Raw genomic sequence first — 22,185 nt, 5'->3', positions numbered from 1 at the left:
ATGTCCTTGTCATGCTGGCTGATGCCCGCATGACAGTACCGTCCTGTACCACAATACGCGATATGTAGTAGGTGACAATTGCAGTAACGAATGTCTGAAGTCCCCACAGTAGGCTTCTTCTACCCGGGCTAGCCACCCAGCACTTAGCTGTGTTGCCAGCACAGGCAGTGTCCGCTTAGAGGAGCTTGTCCTTAAGCGCCTCCAACGCCTGTTCGAAGTTTACCAGCTTTCCCTCAACACCAAGCTCGCTCATAGAAATGACTCTGCCCGCGACGAGATCATGCCAGTTGGGGTACGACTCGCTCCAGCGCAACTGAGACGCGAACTCGGCACCAAAGTCACCCCAAAACTTCCTCATGTCCTTATCCGAAATCTCAAGGTACGCTGCGGGCTTGCCCGTGAGCTTCTCGAACTCGGCAATCAGATCAGTCATTGGCCTGTAATCAGTGATACAGATGGCGACCTTGCCGTAGGCTTTGGCCCCGGTGTTCAGAATGCCCCTGACGACAATGCCGCAGTTGGTTTGCAGATCGCCTGCAATGGGCAGCAGGGCTGATGGCGAAGACGGTATGGCCAGGGCATAGCCTTGAGACCCAGGCTACGAGGTTCTGCTAGCACCAAAAAGCGATATAGTAAGGTGGAGAAGGAACTTACGACCGGCATGAACTTCATGAAGGGCGAATAAGCTAGGTTTGACGTATACCACCCTGGCCAGAACTCGGTCGTCTTGGACCACAAATCAGGGGTGTTCTGAGCAATCCAGTCGATAGCCTTCTGCTTGTAATCGAAGTGAAGAACCTTCAACTTCCCGCTGGAAACCTTGCCGGCCGGAGGCAAAGCACTAAGAACAAAGTGCTTCAGAGTGGGAGTCTTTGAGGCGGCATTGGCAATGTTCTTCAGCTGTTCGACTTCTTCCGCTCCAGCACCGTCGCGGCCAAGGGTGGCGACGGAGTCCCAGTAAATCGTGACAGCGAAAATGGCTATTACGCCTTCAAATGCCTTGACAAGGCTGCTCTCATCGTTGACATCAGCAGAAACAACATCGACTCTCTTGATTAGTTGTTAGATACAGAGTTCTGCACTGAACTAGGTGATATCGAATACCTTCTGAGCGAGCTGCTTGGCCTTTTCGCTGTGGACACTGCGAGTGATGCCACGAACTTTCCACTTGGGATCCTGCAGGAGTTCGTTCACGACGGAACCTCCCTGGGCACCAGTAGCTCCGAGCACAGCGACGATGGACATGTTGCAAACAAGGATAGTTGCCGGCGACGAATAAATGTCAAAGATTATGGTGAATTGAATTTAGCAAGATAGTTGTTCACACAGAACTCTTTACTGATATCTAACCACATACATTCTGAACATCAAAACTAGCTGTTTATATGTAAAAGCACGTCCGACGCTTCTCTATGCAGTGTATGATTATTCAAGGCACGACGCAAATTGTAGTAGCCCGCGCGTTTGTTAGTCATTTCATACAGGAATTGAGTCTTGAAATCTAACAAACTGGCACGAACGCCCATAACGGATTCTTGACTAGTTGAGTGTTTACACTAGAAGCAAGATGATGAATGCTACGCGCGCGGCCTAGTCTACGACACTCCAGGGCCATGTCAGAACGAGGGTCAAAATAAGGGAGGGGCCCGGCGGTAGCTTACGTACTACGCTTACAAACATCCAAGGGATAATTACTCTATCAAGTGTTACGTACTGGACTGCGCTTATGTACATGGTGAGATGAACACCTTCTCCCGACTAAGCAAGAAATTTAGAGCCAATAGGAATTTTGAGAACGTCGGAAGAATAGGGACATGCACTGCACTGCCGTCCGATGGCACTTGATAGGCTACCTGAAGTTTGTAAGCCAGGCCTCTCCAGAAAGGTCGCTTTAAGTGGAATATTATCTAATTATAGAATTGGCGTGAAGACCGCGCGCGATCGTACCTCGGCATCGAATTAGAGTCCAGGTGCGCGCGCCTACTCCAGGCGGTAGGTACCACGCGATCACCCTAGCTGCTACGCCCAGAAGCGACCTGACTGCAGTGGCGAACGAATGGCCAGAAGACGGCGCCAGCGCCACTGTAGATAGATTCAGAGGCAATGAGGGTGAGTGCTACTACTGTAATGGGGCAATTGAGGTCAGGGCGCCCCTCGTTGAGGAACGTTGATTGTCACAACAAAAACCAGAATCTATAGGTTTACGTAAACTTGAGCCCAGCGCTCTCATTAGTTGACCAAAAAGGGTATTCCCCCAGTACTCCCGCATCGCGTCTGCGCCCTGAAGCTTGCTCTCGTAAGGCACTGAGTCCGTGTAAGCCGAACCATGATTGCCATGGATGGGCTGAGCACCTCATCTTCTAGATACTGCAAACGTCACTGCTATGTTTCTTAACTATCGGGTCCTACATAATGTTAATCTAGGACCTAGGTATCTCCAGCATTTCTTGCCTCTATACGCTCTTTACTTCTAGACTATAGGCCTAGGTCCTTGGACGTTGTGTTTAACTTTTACCTCAACGCTAGCACAACGCTTGTATGCTATAGTTGAATTTAGTACCGTTAATATCTAACTGTCTGTCGTTAATTCTATTGAAAAAGGCTCTATTCACTAGCTAGTTACAATCTAGTACTTAAATTGTTACGTTGCATCTTTCGCTGTTTATCATCGGCTCACAGGGCATTCTCACTCAGCCGCAATTTTCATGACTGAGAGCTGATGGTTGTGCAACTGTTGGTTCAAGTTAATAAACCTTTGATATCCAAGTCGTTCGATTAGTTGATGACACTATTTTCAGTATACCATTGTATGGGTGTTGTGAGCGGCCAACATGTGAGTAGCAATCATGAATAGGATGAGAATACTTGCATGATGCACCACTATGCTTGTCCACCACCGCAGAGCCTTGGCATGACTTGGTTCGTGCGATCTTTTGTCTCCTCACAACATCGGAAACCACGCAAGTATCAAATTGGTGCGGTGTGCTCTGATACTCTTGTCAACTTTGTTGTATATTAATTGGAACTTGGATTATCTGAACCTCAAATTGCTGGTCAGTTTACAAAAGCCCCAAGTTCGCGCACTCCGCCTCGATAGCGGACAAAGTCCGTCGGCCGGCAGTGACGTTGTTGTTTTCGCCATAGCTGCGAACCATACGGCTTTCAGCCGTGTAAGCCGGCCACCCGATAGCGTCCAATCCCATAGTCGAGTCCTTGACGAAGGCGGCGTATGCGTCCATCATGACGTGACTCAGTTCGTACTCGAACGCAGTCGAGTTGCCTCGGAAATCCGCATGGGTCCCAAAGATCATGGGAAGCTCACTGCCGTGGTAGGCACCCATCCATGGGCGGGGAGAGGTGTTGTTGAAGACGGCGGAATAGTAGTAACGGTAAGTGGTTCTGCCTGCAGCTAGGCGCTCACTGAGGGTCGTTAGCCACGGGCCAGTCAACGTGCCGGGAGCACTTACTTGGTAGTCTTTGTAGCAGGGCACCAGAAGTAGGTGTAGGACAGGCTATCAGCAACGGCGGGATCGGGGCCGTTCTCGGCATCATAAGGGGCGAGGAAGAGACCCTCGGCGGCGTTGAAGCCAACAATGGCAGGCTTGCTGTGGTCAGCAACGTAATTCGTTGATGGGAAGGTCCTATCTCGGAAGTAACTCACCAGGTCAGCCATCTCTCCAAGGGCAGCCTTCTCCGTGTAGTTGGCAAAGACAATCTTGTTGTCAATTTGAGGAGAGAAGCCGATTGTGGGCGTAACCTCGGAGTCCTTATAGGTGGCCACAAAGTGTTCAAGGTCCTCAGCAGGAATCTTGCGCATGCACGCCAACTCGGCCTTGGCGTCCGTCAGGTTTCCACAACCCAGCTGCTGGGCAACGAAAGTGAAGTTGGAGTGGCTGGCGTCGTGGTTCATCAGCTGGTCCAGGTGCGCCGTGCCGGAGTCCATGATGAGGCCCCTGACGATGGGGTCCTCGGTGTAGGCGAAGCTGTAGTAGTCGACGGCGATGCTGCCGGCTGAGTGACCCCAGAGGGTCATGCGCTCCGGGTCACCGCCGAACTTGGCAATGTTGTCGCGGATCCACTCGACGGCGAAGCGCTGGTCCATCAGACCAAGGTTCTGCTCCTCCAAGGCAGCGGAGTTGGGGAAGCCGAAGAGCTTCATGCGGTAGTTGAAGGTTACGAAGATGTGCGACTGCGAGCGCTGAATCCATTTCTGGGGCATCTGGTAGGGCACATCGGTTCCACCCGTCTCAAAACCACCGCCGTAGAACCAGATGATGACCGGAAGACCTTCTCCCTCGGTCTGCTCGCCGACGGGAACAGCGTCGGAAGGGACCCAGACGCTGGCAGTGAGACAGTCCTCGTTCATGCCGGCGTCACCGATCATGAACTCGGGGACGTCAACGCGCTGGATAGCCGGGTGAATGGAGATATACTGCCAGCACGAAGGGGGAGGGCAGTTGCATTGAGCACGGTACCGTTGGCGAAAGGGTTGCTCGATTGCGGAACGACGTAGGGCTGAGGCGGCTCCCAGCGCAGGTCGTCGAGGGGCGGCGCGGCGTACGGGATGCCCAGGAACTCGGCGACTTGGGGAGCATCCGAGGCAATCCGACCTTGAACCGTGAGGCCGTTGACAAGCCGCACACTGGGGCCGGCGCTCGCCGAGGCGAGGAGGCTAGCAAAAGTAATCACGGACTTGGCGTTGCACATCATGACGGGCGACTCTTGATGGACACTAGAGTTGACGGAAGGGTAGCTTGGCAAGCCCGTTCCAACCGGCGACACACCCGGAAGTTTATATCACGGATAGCCTTCGGAACTCGGGGGGCAATTGAGCGTCTTTTTTTTTGCATCGAGTCATCTCCTGAATGGCGACTCCCCATAGATGGGATCGGTGCTCCACCAATATCACGACTCTGCTGTGCCTAAACGGGAAACAAATGGTTGCACGGTTCGCCTCATCGGAGATTACTGGAGAGAACCCCACACTCTTCAACGCTGACATCGGTAGTTCTCCGTATCATAGCTTTGTGTCATTGGCGAGCGGGAACAGACAAACATCCTCCGTATGGGGTATACGAGTCAAGCCCCTGGCGGAATCCTCCACAGGGACCTGTCGATCAGGAGTCGGACGAAGCCAGAAACCTCTCAACTCCTAAGATCCGGGGACAAAGATTGGATTCACCTTCCAGGTATCCCGCAAATCGCCGGGGATAGGTCAACGGAACGCGGATGACCTTCGCCAGACTCAAGACCCCACTAGCACTCTGATTGCTCACTCCATTGCCGCGATTCAGGTTTCGTCGCAATAGGATTTACTGTAGCATCTGTAAATCCACAATTGACATCGTTATAGTAAGACAATGCCTGCTTCACAGGTTCAATGAGGTAAATGTGCTGGAAGCGAACCTGCAGAGACGCAAGTTGCTTAGGCTGATGCAAGTTTTGAATACTTTTCAGTCACTACCAGAACCAACTCTTGCATCGTGACATGTTTCCTACAAACATCTTCCAACACGTTAACCTGAAACTAACTCTTCGATTGGAACTGGACCAAGATTTATGTCGTGGTTGTTTGTTCGTCTTGCAAATGGGTGCAGGCGTCGGTGACATGCAAATCAAACTGCACCTATGAAACTATAGAGACATGAATGTCATGCCTCAATAGTTAGTGATGCGTTGCTAGTGCGGGATTCTTTACTGCATCAAGAACTATGTCTATGACCTAGATATGCACTTTGTATGGCTCTGGTTCTGGTCTGGCAAACTCGCAGGTTTAGGCCCCCTTAGTAGAACATGAATTAGGCGTATGCTTGTGCGATCCTAAGTAGACCGATTTGACTGGTTGTGCTTATGAAGTTGACTACCGCCAAGTTTCTCAATCACTGGTTAGGGATTTGTCAACACAATCTGAGTGTGTTGGATTATTGTGAACTCAATAATCAAGATAGCCTTTTCTCTCGTCAGTGAAATCGCGCCACTCGGTGGGAAAGCCTTCAAATAGGCAGCTAAACTCCGATTTCTGTTCATCTTTGTGCTTCGATTCATCGTTTGGATTTGTCTACTGGACAATATTCAAGGTAACAAGCCTCGTAACAAGCCTCGAAGGCATGCTTAGGTTAACGCAGTACCCAAACTTGGCTTACACAAGTGAATGAGACTTTGTGGGCATTGACGATTGGTTACCACAAGTAACTCCTAGAAATAATCCTAGCGTCGGTGGTTCAGTAGCAGTTCTCACAAAGAACAAATAGCCTTGTGATACCGTGTAATTAAAGCCAATCTTGTTTCTATTTTCCGCCCATGTCGATGTCGTTTCAATATCATTATTCGGCGACCATTGAGGACCCTCATCCAGTTGAAGCAAGCTAAACTGCCAAAGTAGCCGTTCACGCATATTTGCTCGTACTTGTAGAAGCAGTCATCGCGGTGATCGCCGCGTTAAGTTGCCGCAAATAAATGAGGTGTGAAACTTCGCAATTTAACCTAGCCAACCACGGATCGGACAAGGAGTCGCCATGTCATTCCCAAGTCATAAAAATGTCTGAACTATGTATTTGATAACTGCAAGGAACACTGTTTTATTTAGTTCCAGCATACCCTCTTTATCGGTGCCCCTAATGACGTTCTCTTCACTACTGCTTGTACATAGCTTGGCCAATTCACCCGTGGACGCACGACAAAAGATGACAGATTAGGTCTACTTGCACTTCTCCAAAGAAACGAGCAGCCATAGATCTCTTTTAAATATGCCTTCGAACACTTTCCAAGTACTCATAGAGAAGCTCCGCTCGAGACCCGCGTAAGCAAGATCCATCAGTGGGGACGCCATCTGAGTCAACCTGGTTAGTCGCTTTCAAGTTAACAAGTTTGCCGGGTTAAGGGTTCAAATATATAGGGATCGTTTGGGAATTCTTGTCTGGCCTGGGCCCGATGCATACTGTCATGCGGAACTTGCGCTCAAGGGCATATCGCTAATAATCATCCGTTCATTCTTACAGCAGTGAAGTTGAGTTGAGTTTGGCTGATTGTCCAAAAATGTAAATGGCAGAGAATCGGGATGTATACGAGAATATTTAGCTTCCAAATCCTCTAGGTTTGGTGCAAGCTTTAGTTCGCTCGACTAATCCGGCTCTGCTGAGGCAAAGTCGATCAAAATAGAAATATTGACCTGGAGGGCCTTGATATTCGGCTTTCCGAGAAATCCTGATTTCTATGTAAATTACTTTGACAGGCCTGTCATACGACAGTTAACCGCCGTTGAGCCTACGCGACAGCTTTCGAATCTTGCTTAGGCCAGGCTGTTGGGTCAATTGCAGGATCAATCTGTTCGGGGCCTTCATAAAGACACCCGTCTTCATTCCAAGATTGACTGCTACCACCGGCTTCCAGGTAACGGACCAATATGACAGACACACTTACCCAATTCTTGGCCGATTGTAAAGAAAGAATGAAAAAAGTAATGCCATTGGAGGCCTGAGAACAAGGACGGGTTGGTTCGGAAGCGCTAGGAACGCTAGTAATCCTTCCACCATGAGCCAGGATTATTTCAGAATCACCGATGACGTTTCTCGGAGGTATGAAGAGAACATACTTCTATAACACAGATATCTGCGTCCACTAGGCGCTGTGTGTCGTACCGGACACACTTCAGCGTCGGGTCTCCCTGGTTGGATACCTTGCTGGGATCAGCTAATTTGAATTCCAAATCCACTGGCACATCACCAATATCTAACCGAAGAGAATGTTGAAGTATTGGGCGTTATTTCTGCTAATGTCTCCCGATTAGAACTCATCGTATATGGAGCAGTAGTTCGTATTGTCGTTGAGTGCTCTCAGTGGGAAGTCGGCATCAAACCCCAATCCCTCAAAGTCAGGGATACAAGCTGTCTTGTTGCTTGCAGGGTCATTGTATGGGGAACGAGGAGATGTCTGGTAACTTGTTATCTAATCATGCCTCGGCAACCTGTAACTGAGAGAAAGTTTTGTAAGGTACTCGAAAAGCTTAAGGTACCCTCAACTGTCGCAAAGCTACAAGCATCGTCTTGGTATAGAGTGACGAAATTGAGGTCTAGCCGCATTGGCAATGGGCTGTGTGTACAGCCACTGAAAAGTGTAAGATCATTCTGGTCAGCTTAAAGAGCATCATAAACCGATGATGTAGTTCTTCAAGTGCCTGTTTGAGCACACCCCAGTGTTTATCGAAGTTGAGACAGGTTTTTTCTTCGCCGCGAGTGGCTTTTTCCAGGACGGATTTATCTGCAGCCGAGTACGAAAGCTGGGGGAAACCCAGAGCGGCGAAACACAGCGGTTGACGACACTTCTGCGTAGTTATGGCCCCGATTTCTAGGAGCGAAAACAGGGTATTTGTTTTCGGTCGGGCCAGCCCCGAGGCTGGGTCACAGTTCTGGATTCAGGGGCTATGCTCTGCCATTTAAGCTGCCCAAACCTGTTTTTACCACAACTGACAATGACTTAGCTCATCGTACCAGTTCCTACTCTATTGGATACTACGACAAAAATCATTTACTCACAGTAATCTTCGTCAAGAAGAAGTTGATCCTGGTCGGCTATTGGCCGACCATTGAACAGATGGCACTGATGCCAAGTCTATCTGCCTTCTCTAGTTTGGTGAGAGTTGGCGCAGCGAGCGCCGCAAAACGATGGACAGTAACTTGATAACTAACAAAGAAAGCTGCGTTTGCAAAGCCCCTCTCTTGACCAAGATTCTGGCAATAGAGAGACGGCATCTGCGTTGTCTAGGTGCAGCGTAGGCGTTTCCGGTCCTCACTCGGTGCAATAGAGGTCCCAAACGGCCATCTGCGTACTGCAAATATTCTCTCACACCACAATGACGTAGAATACACTGCAGTCGAAACTACCTACCATCACAGCCGCCGCAAGCCCCCAGCGGAAGCCTGATCAGACGGCCGCTTGTGCTCGGCAGAAAAGGGGGGCAAGGAAGAACCTAGCGGCAGACTAGCGACCAACAGAAGAGAGAAACAAGAAAAACCTGATGAGTGAAACAGGCAACTCACATCATCAGCTAACGCTTTTTTCAACATGCTTGTTGCCCATCCCAATTTGCGTTAGGCGTGTCCTTGTCCGTCTGCTCGCGCAAGTGGCTCATTTGATTCGAACTGCTAGCTTCCTTGGGTGCATCTTGATGCCTGTCCCCCGCGTTATCCTCGACATTGCTAGAGGTTGGCACAGGCGCCGACGGGTGAGAAATGTTCCTGCGGAGCGGGTGCTCTGTGCCTGTCTGGACCGATCCCATGCTGGATGACTTGTGCGCATCTTGCATTGCGTAATCGCCAGAGTCGAAATACTTCCTCTAAGAAATGTCAACTGATTAGCGGAACTGGCTCCGTTAGCCCGTGGAAGAAGGAAACAGGGGTCGAAATACCTGCAGCTGGTTGTGCAGAAGATCCGATCTAGCCGGGGCCCTTCCGTACAAGCGTCGGAGACGGTCCTCCTTCTGGATGGCAGCCTTCACGCGAAGGATGCATGTTAGCTTTACTCGACTCAACACCGACCATGTTGCCGGCGATGACAACGAACTTACTGTAGGGTCCGGTCGGTTCTGTTGAGAACCCATGTTGAAATGTTAAGTGTGCAATTGGAAGCAAGGTGCTGCGATGTGAAACCAGCTGACAGACTACGATGACTGAGTTATATAGAGATTTGGTGACGTTCCGATGACGATGACAGTGTGTCCATCATTAACTGGCGCTACAGGCCTCGGCGATCAAATGCTAGAGATACCCACTTGTTGCTTGGGTTTCCAGGCATTGGTTGACGTGACGTGGTCGGCGGTGGCTCCGTGAGTGCTGAGGGATGACCCATTTTCATGTGAGTCGTGACCATCAACTTTGTGGCTTCGCTGAAGACTGGACACAACAGGCCGGGGAAGAGGGGTCCAGATTCACGCGATTAGGGACCGGCCATTGGCAGACTGGACGAACCCAGCCACAATTAAGGTAATTGCGGCGATCATTCCAACGGCCCAAGGGGCTTGCACCTAGACCCTGACAACAATTGCCGACACTTGACAGGGCCAACCACGGATGTTACCTGACGCAAAAAGAGAGACGAGAGCGCAGGAACGACGCGAAACCTGGGAGGGGATGGCCGCCCATGGCTGAGTTATGCTGACCTGAGGGTCCCCGCGTGACACTAGTCAGGGAACATGCATGGGGCCACAGCGCGCTACTCGCGCCCCTCCTGCGCTGGATCAGGTTTTTTGCTGATGTTCCTGGCAAGTGAAAGTTGGTCAAGGTTTCAACTCGGGAGTGGAGTGATCATTGCATGTCCTGGAACCCGGAGGACGAGGGTTGGGGGAAAAAAAGGGGATCTGCATTATAAATACCTAGGAGGGCCAATCCATTTGTGTCCGAGTCGTACTTTTGAATACCGCATTCTCGCCATTAACCATCATGATGTCTACGCAAATCCCCAGACCGTCTTCAAATACCACCAATTCGTCAAACTCGACCAACTCGAACCAGCCATTCACCGGCAACATGGATGCTTACACGCTCTCCATGTACGAGCACACGAAGCGCCTTATGGCAGCTGCCCAGATCCCCTACGGTAGCCCCGCCAGCCTCCTCCTCGCAACCTCTCCGAACGACCCGGTCACGACCGGAACGGGCTCCGGCAGTGTGGAGAATGACCTCCTACCACCCAAATCTGACGGGCTTCCTCGTCTGGAATCAAGCTGACTTCCAACCGGGAAGATTCAGAAGCAGAATGGTGCTGCACTCCACGATTCTTCTCGCTTCATGCAGAGGTAGGCAATCCATCATCTCCCAGTGCATTCTGCATCGTCTCGTCTCCCAGTCAGCTAACCTCGGCTGCAGAATCCGACGACGCCTGTTCGTCGAGGGACTTTTGAGTAAGTAAGAACATCAGCCTCCATCCCGATTCCGCTTCCATAGTTACTAACTACCTCTCAGGCTTCACGGATAAGTTGCTCGTTGCTCTGTGGCCCGTCTTGGTGCCAACCAAGGTTGTCGACGAAACCGCAAACTCGCTCCGGTCCTTTCTCGAGACTCTCCTCCGAAGATCATCTGCTTCGTACAATACCCTGCTTGCGGCGTTTTACTATTTGGTCCTTTTCCAGTCGATCGCGACTCTGCCGCTCGACGCAACAAAACACACCCCCTGCCTACAAAAGTTACGATCCCTCCAGTGCCCGCGGCGTATGTTCCTCGCCGCCCTCATGCTGGGCTGGAAGTTTACTCAAGAGCAGGCTTTCTCAACCGCCACGTGGGCCACATTTTCGGGACTTTCTGTGAGAGAGCTGAACCGCAACGAGGCGGCGTTCTTGTCCATGATTGACTGGCGCCTTTACATTTCACAGGCCGTCTTTGCGCAATGGGACACAGAGGTGTCGTACCACGTCCAGACGCCCAATGTTGCGTTGTCTGGCAAAATTTTCGGGATTGGAAGCTCAATTGCTACCGCGTGAGCTAATACATAATGCTGACTTCAAGGTCGCTTATTTCACGCGCTTGATTTTGATTTGACGGAAATGCAAAGGAGTTTGGGATGCAAAACATTGAATGAATGAAGCAATCTAAGGTAAACGTAACCAGATAGGGCTTCGACCTCATCGTTTAAGATACCCCTTTTGAGTGTTCGATATTTTATATGATTAACATTACTCTTTCTCAACCTGCTCGACTATCGTGACTCGTCGTTCTGCCCCTTAAATAAATGGGGTGCGTTTCAGACTAGACCTCGTGACCCTCGGCTTGGCCGCGCTGCGTGACTCGCCATGGAAAGTCCTGACGATTCTTAATACTGCTATACCACACGTGCTATGGAAGCGGCACGGCTGCTAGCCAGAATTGCGGCAACATTTGTTCCTGGACTGAGTGCAGAGCTTTCTTAACGTCAGCGTATGCACACTCTGGAGGAAGCGCCTGCCATCTGCCTCTTACAAAGTCGCGCAAACGAGCTCAGCCCCAACTTTTGAACATCGAAGACACGAGACCGCTCAGAGCCGTAAGCGCTGGCTTTTGACTAAAAGCTACTGTCAACATGCATATTTTTGCTCGAGTGTGAGGCTGATTCACATCGTCATCGCGAATCTTTGTTACAAGAAAGCCCGAGTGCCTTGCGTCTATGAGAACAGTTGATGCTAAAACCCTCCCTTCTGCTTAGGAAAATTACCATTTATTGTGTAGAACCCCTCGACTGGATTCCGAGTTTTAGAGTTCTGTTGATCTAGCATAGGACTGTGCCATCAGACGTCATTGTCAATTATGGTTGCTTTGAGTCCGTCACCGTCTCTGCTATTCGATTCAATGTGTCGCGAATTCATGGTTGAAGCTGCGGTTCTTTCTCCAGCCTTCAATCTCACTTCTATTCTCAATCTTATTGCTGTCACGTGTTGGGATATGGAAAATCATTCTCAAGTACGTCAATTGATAGGAGATCCTTATTATAGCTATTGTGGGTGTATGTCTACGGAACCCTTTTCATGTGCTAGATCCATGTATTACAGAATTTTACGTACTTAGCTGGCGAGTCCCGTCCTAGATATGTATTGTCCATTTGCCCAAACTACTCTGCTTTCATCTGGGTTGGGCTGCCGCATTGCCCACTTCGGCATATTATATGTGATTACCTTAACCAACGGATTTCAGGTCGTCAAATGGAGGTCCTAGCTAGGCGTTGATCCAGCTGGTTCTAGCACACCTATAAAAGGGGTTTTACGGTTGGGATACAACTAATCGCCTGTACGTAGAAACCCACAGGCGCTGCTAGACGCTTAACCAATGCGTCACGCAGGTATGATAAGTAAATAAGCTAGTAGTTAAAGCTGCTGAATGGGTACCTTTGCTTGCTAATTAAGGTGCAACTAAGAGGCGTCCTCACAGTATCCTCACAAAGTGCCCTTCCTGCCGAAGAATTGAACCTACCGGAGATGCCTGCAGCAGATAGCCGCCAAAAAGGTACAAAAGGCGGCTTCCTCACCAAGACTCTGCCAGATCGACCTCCTCAACCATCCAACCATCTGCCTCAAAGATGATCACAAGATCGAAGCGCCAAAGTATCATCACAAGCTCGAAACCAACAAAAATATCAACAAGCCGCAATGAAGTGCATCCGATGGCTGTTGGCATACTGGGGCCGCCTTTCCAAGCAAAATAGCAAGGCGCCAGAAGAAGCAATTTGAGGTTCCAGATATTGTTAGACTCTCACACAAATTCTTCTAGAGATTTTCAGCTACATTGAGTCATATGACGAGTTCCTTCTTTCTCAAACCTGTATTGTTACTCGGACACTTACACGAAGAGGTTGGAGGCTTACCCTCCGCCGGCTTCCTCGCATCCAGCAACTTGATCTCTGGACTGGCCTTGCTTACGTCCTGCCAAACCACTGGGTCTGTGGGCCTTGTTAAAAACTCCATACCGTTGAATATTGGGATACACCTGGGGTATATGGACAAAAATGTCATTGCCAGCAAGCAAAATGATCTCAAGTTCAACTACATCTACCAACTACGTCATTCGCATGTCCAACTGGCCTTGAAGCTCACACGAATAAGACATACCAACCAGAGTCACCTCAAGAATATCATGTCGCTATTTACGATACAAAGTCTTGGGAGATCACCTTCTAAACTGCGCTGTTACTATCACGCTTTACCGAAGGTTGTTACCGGAAGGTTTCTTCTCAAGGTAGAACATGAATTTCGGGATGGTGCCGTAGCAGTATCTCTTAAGGAACTTCCAATGACATCAACCTGCCCCAACCATGAGAATTTTGGCCTCCAAAACAAATGGGCCTCGTCCCGATAACGAGGTATCACGAGCATTAGGACTAAAAGGTTTCATGGACGACGTTCACCTTGCGTTCAGACAATAAAGACAGGAAATTTCTGGCCACTGTAGGCGTTTTCCAATGGATTATACTGTTTTGGTTACTCCTGGTATAGTTACGATCTATACTTGGCATGATCTTGGATCATATGAGTCTCCAGTAAATAAAGAGTGGACGGTACATCTTCGGTCGAATTGCAATACGCCTTCAAAAGGACCGGTTATAGATCACATACCTGGGTGTATCCGGCAAATGAATCTTGAGGGTTAACAGAAGTGGAGTCCCTGAGTCTGGAGAGAGAAGAACAAATGTGGCTGTTGTATTTATATCTTGGGAGTGTGTACATGTATTACCAAGCTCTTAGTTGTGCTCCCTAATTGTTATAGTTGCTTTTACAAGCTATCAATAATCAAAATTACAACAATGATAACGAAGACGCCCAGCGCTGTTATAAGACTTGAAGAACAAGTTTTTGGAGAACAGATTCATGATCGTGAGAAGCAATGGTGGTCATCCCCAAAGGCCCATACAAGACATTATGGTCAGACATGTGAGGGATACTGATGTAAGCTTGTTTAAGTGTGGAGCCTTGCTTATTTTCCATCAAGAAATATCAAACCGTACATGCCTAAACATACGGTTCCCTCATTTTTCTACGTTGCCTTCACACGATGTCGCCGTCAAACGGCTACCAATCCATCCTGACCCATTTCACTTGAAATCCTAGGCGAGCTGTGTGATAGAATGCCAAGCATCCCTAACATTTTCGACTTCGATACCAAAAATGGTGTCAAGTGAAGGTCATTGAACGAACTCTGCGGAAGGTAATCTGGAATCCCAAATGGCGGAGGAAAGCGGCAAAAACAAGCTGCATCTGTGCCACTCTTGCGGTCTTGATCATCATGATCGCTATGGAAGCTGCTGTTGTTCCGGGCTTGCTTTATACCCGGTCTAAGAAGAAGGGGAAGGCATGTTCCACCTGCCAATGCATAGGTAGTTGCCTAGCTCGCCCTGGCTCGGCCCGGCGCACGCCTGTGGCATGCATGGAAGTATGAAGCAAATCAAAACAGACAAACGCCAAAAAAGTAGTAAACCAACGAAATTGACGGACAGAAAAAAAGGAAACAAAGCATGGAGGAGTTCGGCCGCGCGAAACGGTGTCAGTGTTAGAGTTCATCTCGAGCTAAAAGACGGAGAGAGACAAGCCAGTTCTCATCCCGTTCCGCCACAACCGGACGGCAAGACACCATACCATTGTCGTAATAGTTGCACTGCTAAATCCAACTCTCCGCCCTTTTCCTACATAGAACAAACCTGCCTACTTGCCTGTCCCCCTTGTTGACGTTGGGCAGCCGCAGCAAGTGGTGTACTAAGCACTACCTAAGGTAGCAGCAACAAGTCACCCAGACCAAGGCAGTGTCGCTGCTTGCATCTGCCCCTCAGTCGTCTCGGTGGCGTTCCACTACATTGTGGTGCCTCTAGGTAGTGTACTATGTACAGTACATGTGCGAACTCTGGACACCATCGAAGACATGCAGAAATGTTGGCGCTAGGTGAGCCAGGCTTTACCTTATCCGGCTAAGCGAGAGATTCGATAGCGCAAAACACTCCCCCCATTGGTCAGCTCAGGAATGAGCTCAGCAGCTCGGTACCTGAAGTACCTTGTACCTGCGGTTCGGGAGATTGGAAGCACTCGTCATCCTTGCCTGATCCCTACCCTCCACCGTCTGTTCTTTGCAGACTCGTACCCGCATGTCCTGGCCGCCAGGGTCGCAGAGGATCCATCCAATATCCCCTCCCCAAATGGTCTCTGCCTCGACCGAGATGGAGACTGGAGACTCTCGGGAAAGGACATTTTGGTAAGTTTGCCATTATTTGCTGCTTGCTCCCTTTGCCCTCCGTTGCGAATGCGGTCGACGCTTACAGACGCTCGACTCCTCCCAGCTTCCCTCGGTCTCGGAGCTATCGTTTGACGTCCGCCATTGCCTCGCTCAGCTCTCGACTGCTCCCTGTTTGCGACACGAGAAAACGCTACCTCGCACCAATCATCCTAACCTAGAGTTTGCTTTCGCTAGCTCCCGACCCGCGCTGGGAGCAAACGGATGCTTCCCGCGCCTCGCCACACCGACGCTAAGACGTGGCTGACAATCCGTGCGCGTCGTCGATAATTCCTACAAAACATTCCTCCCGGCTCCCCTTACTGCTCGCTACTGAGCTCTCATAACACGAACTCCCGATTCTTCGAATGCTACCAGAGCTGTAGGACTCCATCACAGTTGTCGCAATGGACGAGAAGCAGGCCCCCGGGAGGTCTAGTGGCATCCCTCGCCTGTCACGGCTGCCTCTTCCCAAGCCAGCGCCTACTCCCGCTGTCCGACCTTCTCCTTCGCGAGAGGGCCTAAACTCGGGTCTGAGGAATCCTCGACTTCGACCAGCTGCCTCGCGGGATCAACTAGGCCCCGCCGTAGCCCCCAAGCAGCCCGAACCCCGGCCAGCTCCGAAACCGAGGCGCGAGATCCAGCCGCCCTCTTCAAGAAAGACGGAATTGCGAGCCCCCCCGACCACCCTCAGGAGCTCCCGCAGCGTGCCTCGACTGAAGACGAAAGAACCGATTTACAACAAGCCCCCAACTCCTCCGGAGGACATTGAGCAGCCCGTCATTTCACGCTCCGCCAGTCTTTCGCGTCGACGTTCTCAGCCTCACGCCGCCACTCCCGAGTTCGACCCAGTGCCAGACCTGCCCCCTCTGCCCCGCGACGCAAGTCCGCCGGTTGCTGTTGACGATGCTGAATCTGAGCTTCCAACCTTTGACACGCCGAGGGCGAGATCTTTCAAGCCTCGACCCTCCCTCTCCGAGCGTACGATCGAGACCCTGCAGCAACTACAGTCGTCGCCTTCCCTAAGTAAGAAGACGTCGACCTTTTTCGACCCCGATGGCACCATGCGACCTCGTTCACGCGCCGGCAGCGGCCACTCGAGACCTGGCTCAAGCTACACCTCCGACGGCTCCATACCACCAACCTCGCGTCACAGCAGGCCAAACTCATCTTCCGGCGCTGAAGAGAACCCCTTTGCGAATGCCCAACAAGCTGCAAATGCCTACCGCTCCCCGTTGGGCTCTGTCGAAGGCACTCCCGCTCGTCGTGTGTCTAGCATCCGCTCTCTCAGGGCACCGACCGTGAGAGTCACACCCCAAGCATCACCGTCTGGTCCCTCGTCTGCCGCGGGTATCCCGGTCAACCAGAGTCCCAGTCCGACAAGGACAACTGGCATGCTGCCACCGTCCAAGGTCGGCGCAAAGACGCTCGCTGCTCGTCCTCTCAAGCCTCGTGCCTCGGTCAGTGGTCTGTACAAGAAGCCGTCTCTGCCATCGATGAGCCAACCTCCTTCAGCCGCAGCTGCTTCACCACCTCCCAAGCTGACGCCGGCCAAGTCGTACGGATCCCTGAGAAAGCCCACACCTTCAAAGATAGGCAGCCCAGCTCCAGCGGCCTCGGCTGGTACAGACGAAGAATCGGCTGCCAGGAAATCCTCTAATGCTCTACGGGAACAAATCGCCAAGGCCAGGGCAGCCAAGCGCGCCGCAGACCGTCAAGCTGCGGAAACAGTATCAGCACCGAACCCAGAGCCAATCGCAGAGGCATCTTCGAGCCAGATTGAGCCTCCCATCGTCCCAGCGGACGACGGTTTCAACTTTGGCATTGCTGTTACGACGAACGACCCTTTCAACGCCAATGACCCGTTCAACACCAATGACCCGTTCAACACCAATGACCCGTTCAACACCAAGCGATCAGACACTTCGCAAAAGAAGGTCATCCAGCAGCGTCTCGCCGCCGGCCGAAGCAGTGGCCGGCTCAACATTGCAGCACTGGGCCTGAAGGAAATCCCAGTCGAAGTCCTGAAGATGTATGACATGGAATCCATGGGTACTTATGATGGCTCGTGGGCGGAGACAGTCGACCTGACAAGACTTGTGGCTGCTGATAATGAGTTGGAGACCATCGAAGACACCATTTTCCCCGACATCACAGCAGAGGAGATGGCCCAGGACGAGGACTCGAATGGCAACATCTTTGGCGGCCTTGAGGCGATGGATTTGCATGGCAACTCCTTGATCTCGTTGCCAATGGGACTGAGACAGCTTCCCCTGCTTACGTCTCTGAACTTGGTAAGCCTGTGCCCGTGTCTTCCTTGCGTATCTTGTCTAACTAACCATTACAGTCTCAAAACCGCCTCGCCAACAACTGCCTCGCAGTCATCACTCAGGTCAAAGCCCTCCGTGACCTGAAGCTCGCCAACAACCTTCTCTACGGCCCTCTGGATCCCATCTTCGCGAACCTGGAGAATTTGGAAATTTTTGACCTACATGGCAACAACGTGTCTTCGCTTCCTCCGGGCATCGAGAACCTGTCGAGGCTACGTGTTCTCAACCTGAGCGACAATAGCTTCGAGTCTCTGCCTTTCACAAGCCTCTCCAAGCTTCCGCTGACGGAGTTGCTGATGAAGAAGAACAAGCTGACGGGCACCTTGATTGAAGATGGAGTGGAGGCTTTGTCGAACCTTCAGATGCTGGATCTCTCCTGCAATCAGTTGACTCGCTTGGTACCTTCAGGGTCCACAATTAGCCTTCCTTCGGTTCATCAGCTTGTTCTATCCATGAACCGCCTGCAAGAGCTGCCCGATGTTAGCTCTTGGTGTAGCCTCATGACATTGACCGCGGACGAGAACGCCATTCCCGAATTCCCGAGTGGCTTCACCAGCCTCATGAAGCTGAGACACGTCGACTTCTCTGCTAATGACATTCGTGTCGTCCCACCAGAAATCAGCAGGATGGACAACTTGACCCTCATCCGGCTAGCAGGCAATCCTTTACGTGACAAGAAATTCGTCTCCGCCACTACCGAAGAGCTAAAGGAAGTGCTGGCCGGTAGACTAGAGGCGCTTCAATCGTTTGAGGAAGCCGACACTGTTAGCCTCGACGCCACCCCGAGCAACACGCTTGCGGAACCCCATGAAATCCACCCAGCCACCCAACTTGCCCCGGCCGAGGCTTCGGCCCGTGGTTATGTCTCGGACTCGGATGACTTTGCCACACCGCCCACCTCATCGCCTACTTCACCCGCACGAGCGCGCTCGCAGACTCTGGCCAACGAAACCTGGCCCGTCAAGCAGGGCATCCTCGACCGTTCGAACACCAAGTCGTCGTCCTTGCACCCAGTGGTTTGTTCCAGAGTAGCTGCCGACAACAAGGTTACTGAGATCCAGTTGCACCACAACCTGTTTACCTGTTTCCCGAACTCTCTGTCTTTCTTCGCCGAGTCTCTGGCAGCTCTATCGCTCGCCCACAACCAACTGGTTGGTGAAACCTACTTGACAGAGGAACTTGATCTTCCGGCGCTGCGCGAGCTGAACCTCGTCAGCAACCACATCACTAGCCTTTCGCCCTTGACTACACACTTGCATGCCCCGCAGCTGGAGAAGATGGACGTCTCTCTCAACCGCATCACGGCCTTGCCGCCCAACTTGCGCATCGTCTTCCCCCGACTTGTGGTTTTGCTAGCCGCAAACAACCATTTGATCGAACTTGACCCAGACACCATCAAGGGCATGGAGGTTGTCGACGCCGGCAACAACGACATCGCGCACTTGAACCCCAAGCTTGGTCTCCTCGGCGGTAGTGGAGGACTGAAGCGTCTCGAGGTCTCTGGCAACCGCTTTAGAGTCCCACGGTATAATGTACTTGAGCGTGGTACCGACGCAACTTTGCGCTGGCTCAGAGGACGAGTCCCCGTCGCGGAGATGGCTTCATGGAAAGAGGGCCAGGGTGACTCGGGCAATGCTTCCGACACCAGCCTGGCGGATGTTGACTGAGTAGTGTTTTTAATGGCGAGAAAAAGATGGAAAAAGGCTTGTTCGGTTTCTTCAGGTTTGCGAATTTCTGTTTTGGAGGGGCGCGTTACACTCTTCGATTCTCGCACATATTTTTTACGCTTGTGAGCGGTGGTGCAACAAGATACCACGCTGTGCTTTCAGCTATGGAGTTGAGGGGGAATTTTTGCGACTATCAATATCGCTCCATATCCTGTACTAGTACTGTATAATAATGTTTCCTAATATTGGACGAGCGTCCGCTTCTTCAAGATTCTCGTCTCCCATGGTCCTCAAAACCGCTTCCTCGTTCTGTCAACTGGTTGGGCGTACAGACTTTACGCCATCGTGGCACGGACAAGACACAAAAGCCATCTCCGAGGTCTTGGCCGAAGCAATTTAAACAGCCAAGCCCTCCTTCTTGGGCTGGCGATTGACACTCGACGTCAAACAAAGAACATTTTCTCAATAGTTGACGCATCGGGCCCCTTTTCAAAGCAAATTCTACTGAAACAAATGGCTTCTGCAATGGCAACGTTCCGCGCTGCCTCCAGCGGCCATATATCCTACGGCTTTGCCGACTTTTGTGGCGAAGCAGGCGACGAGACTCCATGGGATTCGTCCTCTTCTATTCTTTATCTTGGTCGGTAGGAGACAGCACGGCGGTAATGATGCCAACTTGAATTCCAAACAAAATTCTAGTATTAATATCGTCGCGCACTCAAGATGTGAGAGCTTGGGTGATTCTCGGGAAACCTGTTGAATATCACTTCCTCGCTACCAGCAGACCGAACGAGTTGGAACGGTAGAACTAGATAGTGGATGGATATAGTTCTGGATCTGATCAGGATGGGTTTTGGTACGCTACCTCTCATGGACTTTATTTGGTCTTCCAGTAGGATTACGAACCTTTCCAGGCTGACTGTTGGATTTAGATCTGTAGCAACAGCGGATCCGTCCCTATACCAAATGAACTTGGAAGAGGCGGAAACACCATCCAAACACTACTACTTCTATCTTGGCTTCTGGTCGTCCAAGGAAACGGCGTTACATCTTAGGGAACTTTAGTTCTGTCCGCGACTCGGGGAACCAACTGATTTGGACCTACTTACCGCTGACGAAAACAAGAATCAAAAAGAACGAGCAAGAAAAAGACTCTCATATTAACAGCATATCTTTCTCCCCAGACATCGAAAACAGAATGGTCTCCACTATTGGCTCTCACGGCACCGTCAACATATCCCTCAAGATCGATATCGATACCGCTGCCTTGGTTTGCGTCGGCACCAGCTACGCCGTCTTCGGCGCCATCACCTACGCCCTCATCAACAAATGTCGCCTCTTCGCCCTACCCAAGTGGTACAGCACCTCTGACCGCGGACTTCAGGAGAAGATTCTGGTGACCTTGTGGTTCCCCGCCATCTTTGCACTATGGCCTCTTGTCCTCCCGCCTTGGATAGCTGCCAGATGCGGCTTCAGATGTTCCGAGAAGCTGGTGGAGATTACGAAGAAGGCCAAGGCCAAGGGGGAAAAGCTTTGTGATGACAGACGACCGGCGGGTGAACAGAGAGGTGGGTCGAGGTTCCTCTCGAAGAGGAGCAGGCTTCTGGGTTGAAGCACCCTACATCTCGTGGACTGTTCATCAACCCGTTCAAGGAAAGGGGCCGATCTCGTTTTCGCACCAGCGGCCAGGAAGCTCCCGACAGCCTCAGCCCCAAAAACCGCAGCGGCATCGGCTCAGCTGACAAGTCGAAGCAGACACCGTCTGTGTGGTGCAACAAATTACCTTCAGAAGCGGAGTTGCAGAGCGCTGCAGTTCAGATGCCTTCCGGTAGAACCGGTGGCGTGTCATCGTCTAGGGACCGCCGCAGAAGCCCTGGCTCTGACGCCAGCAACGGCAACAGCTCTGCACAGCCAACAGGCTTGCCTCAAGTTGCTGAGAGGTTCGTTGACTCTGATTCGTCCGGGAAGGCCAAGACTCTTCGGCGGTTGCAAACGATTCCCGAGAGAGGTGGAGAAGAGTTTGATGGTTGGGATAATGCAAATTTGCGATGAGTATACGTTTTATAATGTCCTGATGAAAGCAAGGCTCACTCTTTCCGATGTCTCTGCATTTGAGAGGTCAAGTGTTTGACGAGGGAGACGTCAGTAGTCATCTATAGGTGGATCCTAGGTACTGGCCACTTCCTGACGCGATGATGTTGTACAGTTTCAAAGACATTGATGGGGTTGCCTCCACGCTGAGATGATAGACTCTCGATTGCTAAGCTGGAAGACTAACCATTGCGCCAAGCGGTTCTATCACACGAAGACGATTCCCAAATCTAAGGTCAAAAATGAGCATTAAAGTCCTGTCACGGTGAACTTGTAGCATTCTTCGGTTGAGATATGTTATTTGTGGCATAGAAGGAAAACATGTACAACACGGACTTTGCACAGTTTGTGGAACGAGGGACACATGCCCGTCCCAACGCAAGTATT

At 51.1% G+C, this 22,185-nt stretch overlaps 5 protein-coding genes across 5 annotated transcripts; 2 read left to right on the top strand and 3 right to left on the bottom strand.

Annotated features, from left to right (window-relative positions):
- Positions 1–175: 175 nt before the first annotated feature.
- On the bottom strand, positions 176–1,245 carry ColSpa_11292 (NmrA-like family domain-containing protein 1; the record flags this gene model as incomplete). The annotated part of the gene is made up of 3 exons (XM_049277504.1): positions 176–598; positions 655–1,050; positions 1,105–1,245. 3 exons carry the CDS (start codon positions 1,243–1,245, stop codon positions 176–178), a joined length of 960 nt encoding a protein of 319 aa, XP_049133461.1.
- Positions 1,246–3,059: 1,814 nt separating this feature from the next.
- Positions 3,060–4,707, bottom strand: ColSpa_11291 (lipase 1; the record flags this gene model as incomplete). The annotated part of the gene is made up of 3 exons (XM_049277503.1): positions 3,060–3,399; positions 3,468–4,432; positions 4,471–4,707. 3 exons carry the CDS (start codon positions 4,705–4,707, stop codon positions 3,060–3,062), a joined length of 1,542 nt encoding a protein of 513 aa, XP_049133460.1.
- A 4,348-nt stretch (positions 4,708–9,055) lies between these two features.
- Positions 9,056–9,595, bottom strand: ColSpa_11290 (mRNA stability protein mug134; the record flags this gene model as incomplete). Its single annotated transcript, XM_049277502.1, has 3 exons — positions 9,056–9,331; positions 9,404–9,487; positions 9,563–9,595. 3 exons carry the CDS (start codon positions 9,593–9,595, stop codon positions 9,056–9,058), a joined length of 393 nt encoding a protein of 130 aa, XP_049133459.1.
- An 841-nt stretch (positions 9,596–10,436) lies between these two features.
- ColSpa_11289 (G1/S-specific cyclin pas1) lies at positions 10,437–11,470 on the top strand (the record flags this gene model as incomplete). Its single annotated transcript, XM_049277501.1, has 2 exons — positions 10,437–10,659; positions 10,956–11,470. The coding sequence occupies 2 exons, from the start codon at positions 10,437–10,439 to the stop codon at positions 11,468–11,470; spliced, it is 738 nt and encodes a 245-aa protein (XP_049133458.1).
- Positions 11,471–16,117: 4,647 nt separating this feature from the next.
- ColSpa_11288 (leucine-rich repeat-containing protein 40) lies at positions 16,118–19,707 on the top strand (the record flags this gene model as incomplete). Its single annotated transcript, XM_049277500.1, has 3 exons — positions 16,118–18,004; positions 18,058–18,615; positions 18,886–19,707. 3 exons carry the CDS (start codon positions 16,118–16,120, stop codon positions 19,705–19,707), a joined length of 3,267 nt encoding a protein of 1,088 aa, XP_049133457.1.
- Positions 19,708–22,185: the final 2,478 nt, after the last annotated feature.

The sequence above is a fragment of the Colletotrichum spaethianum genome, assembly GCF_022836535.1.
Source record: "Colletotrichum spaethianum MAFF 239500 DNA, contig45, whole genome shotgun sequence".
In the NCBI taxonomy this organism is placed as follows: Eukaryota; Fungi; Ascomycota; class Sordariomycetes; order Glomerellales; family Glomerellaceae; genus Colletotrichum; species Colletotrichum spaethianum.
Note: the sequence above shows the minus strand (reverse complement) of the source record. Positions and strands in the feature narration are given on the sequence as shown.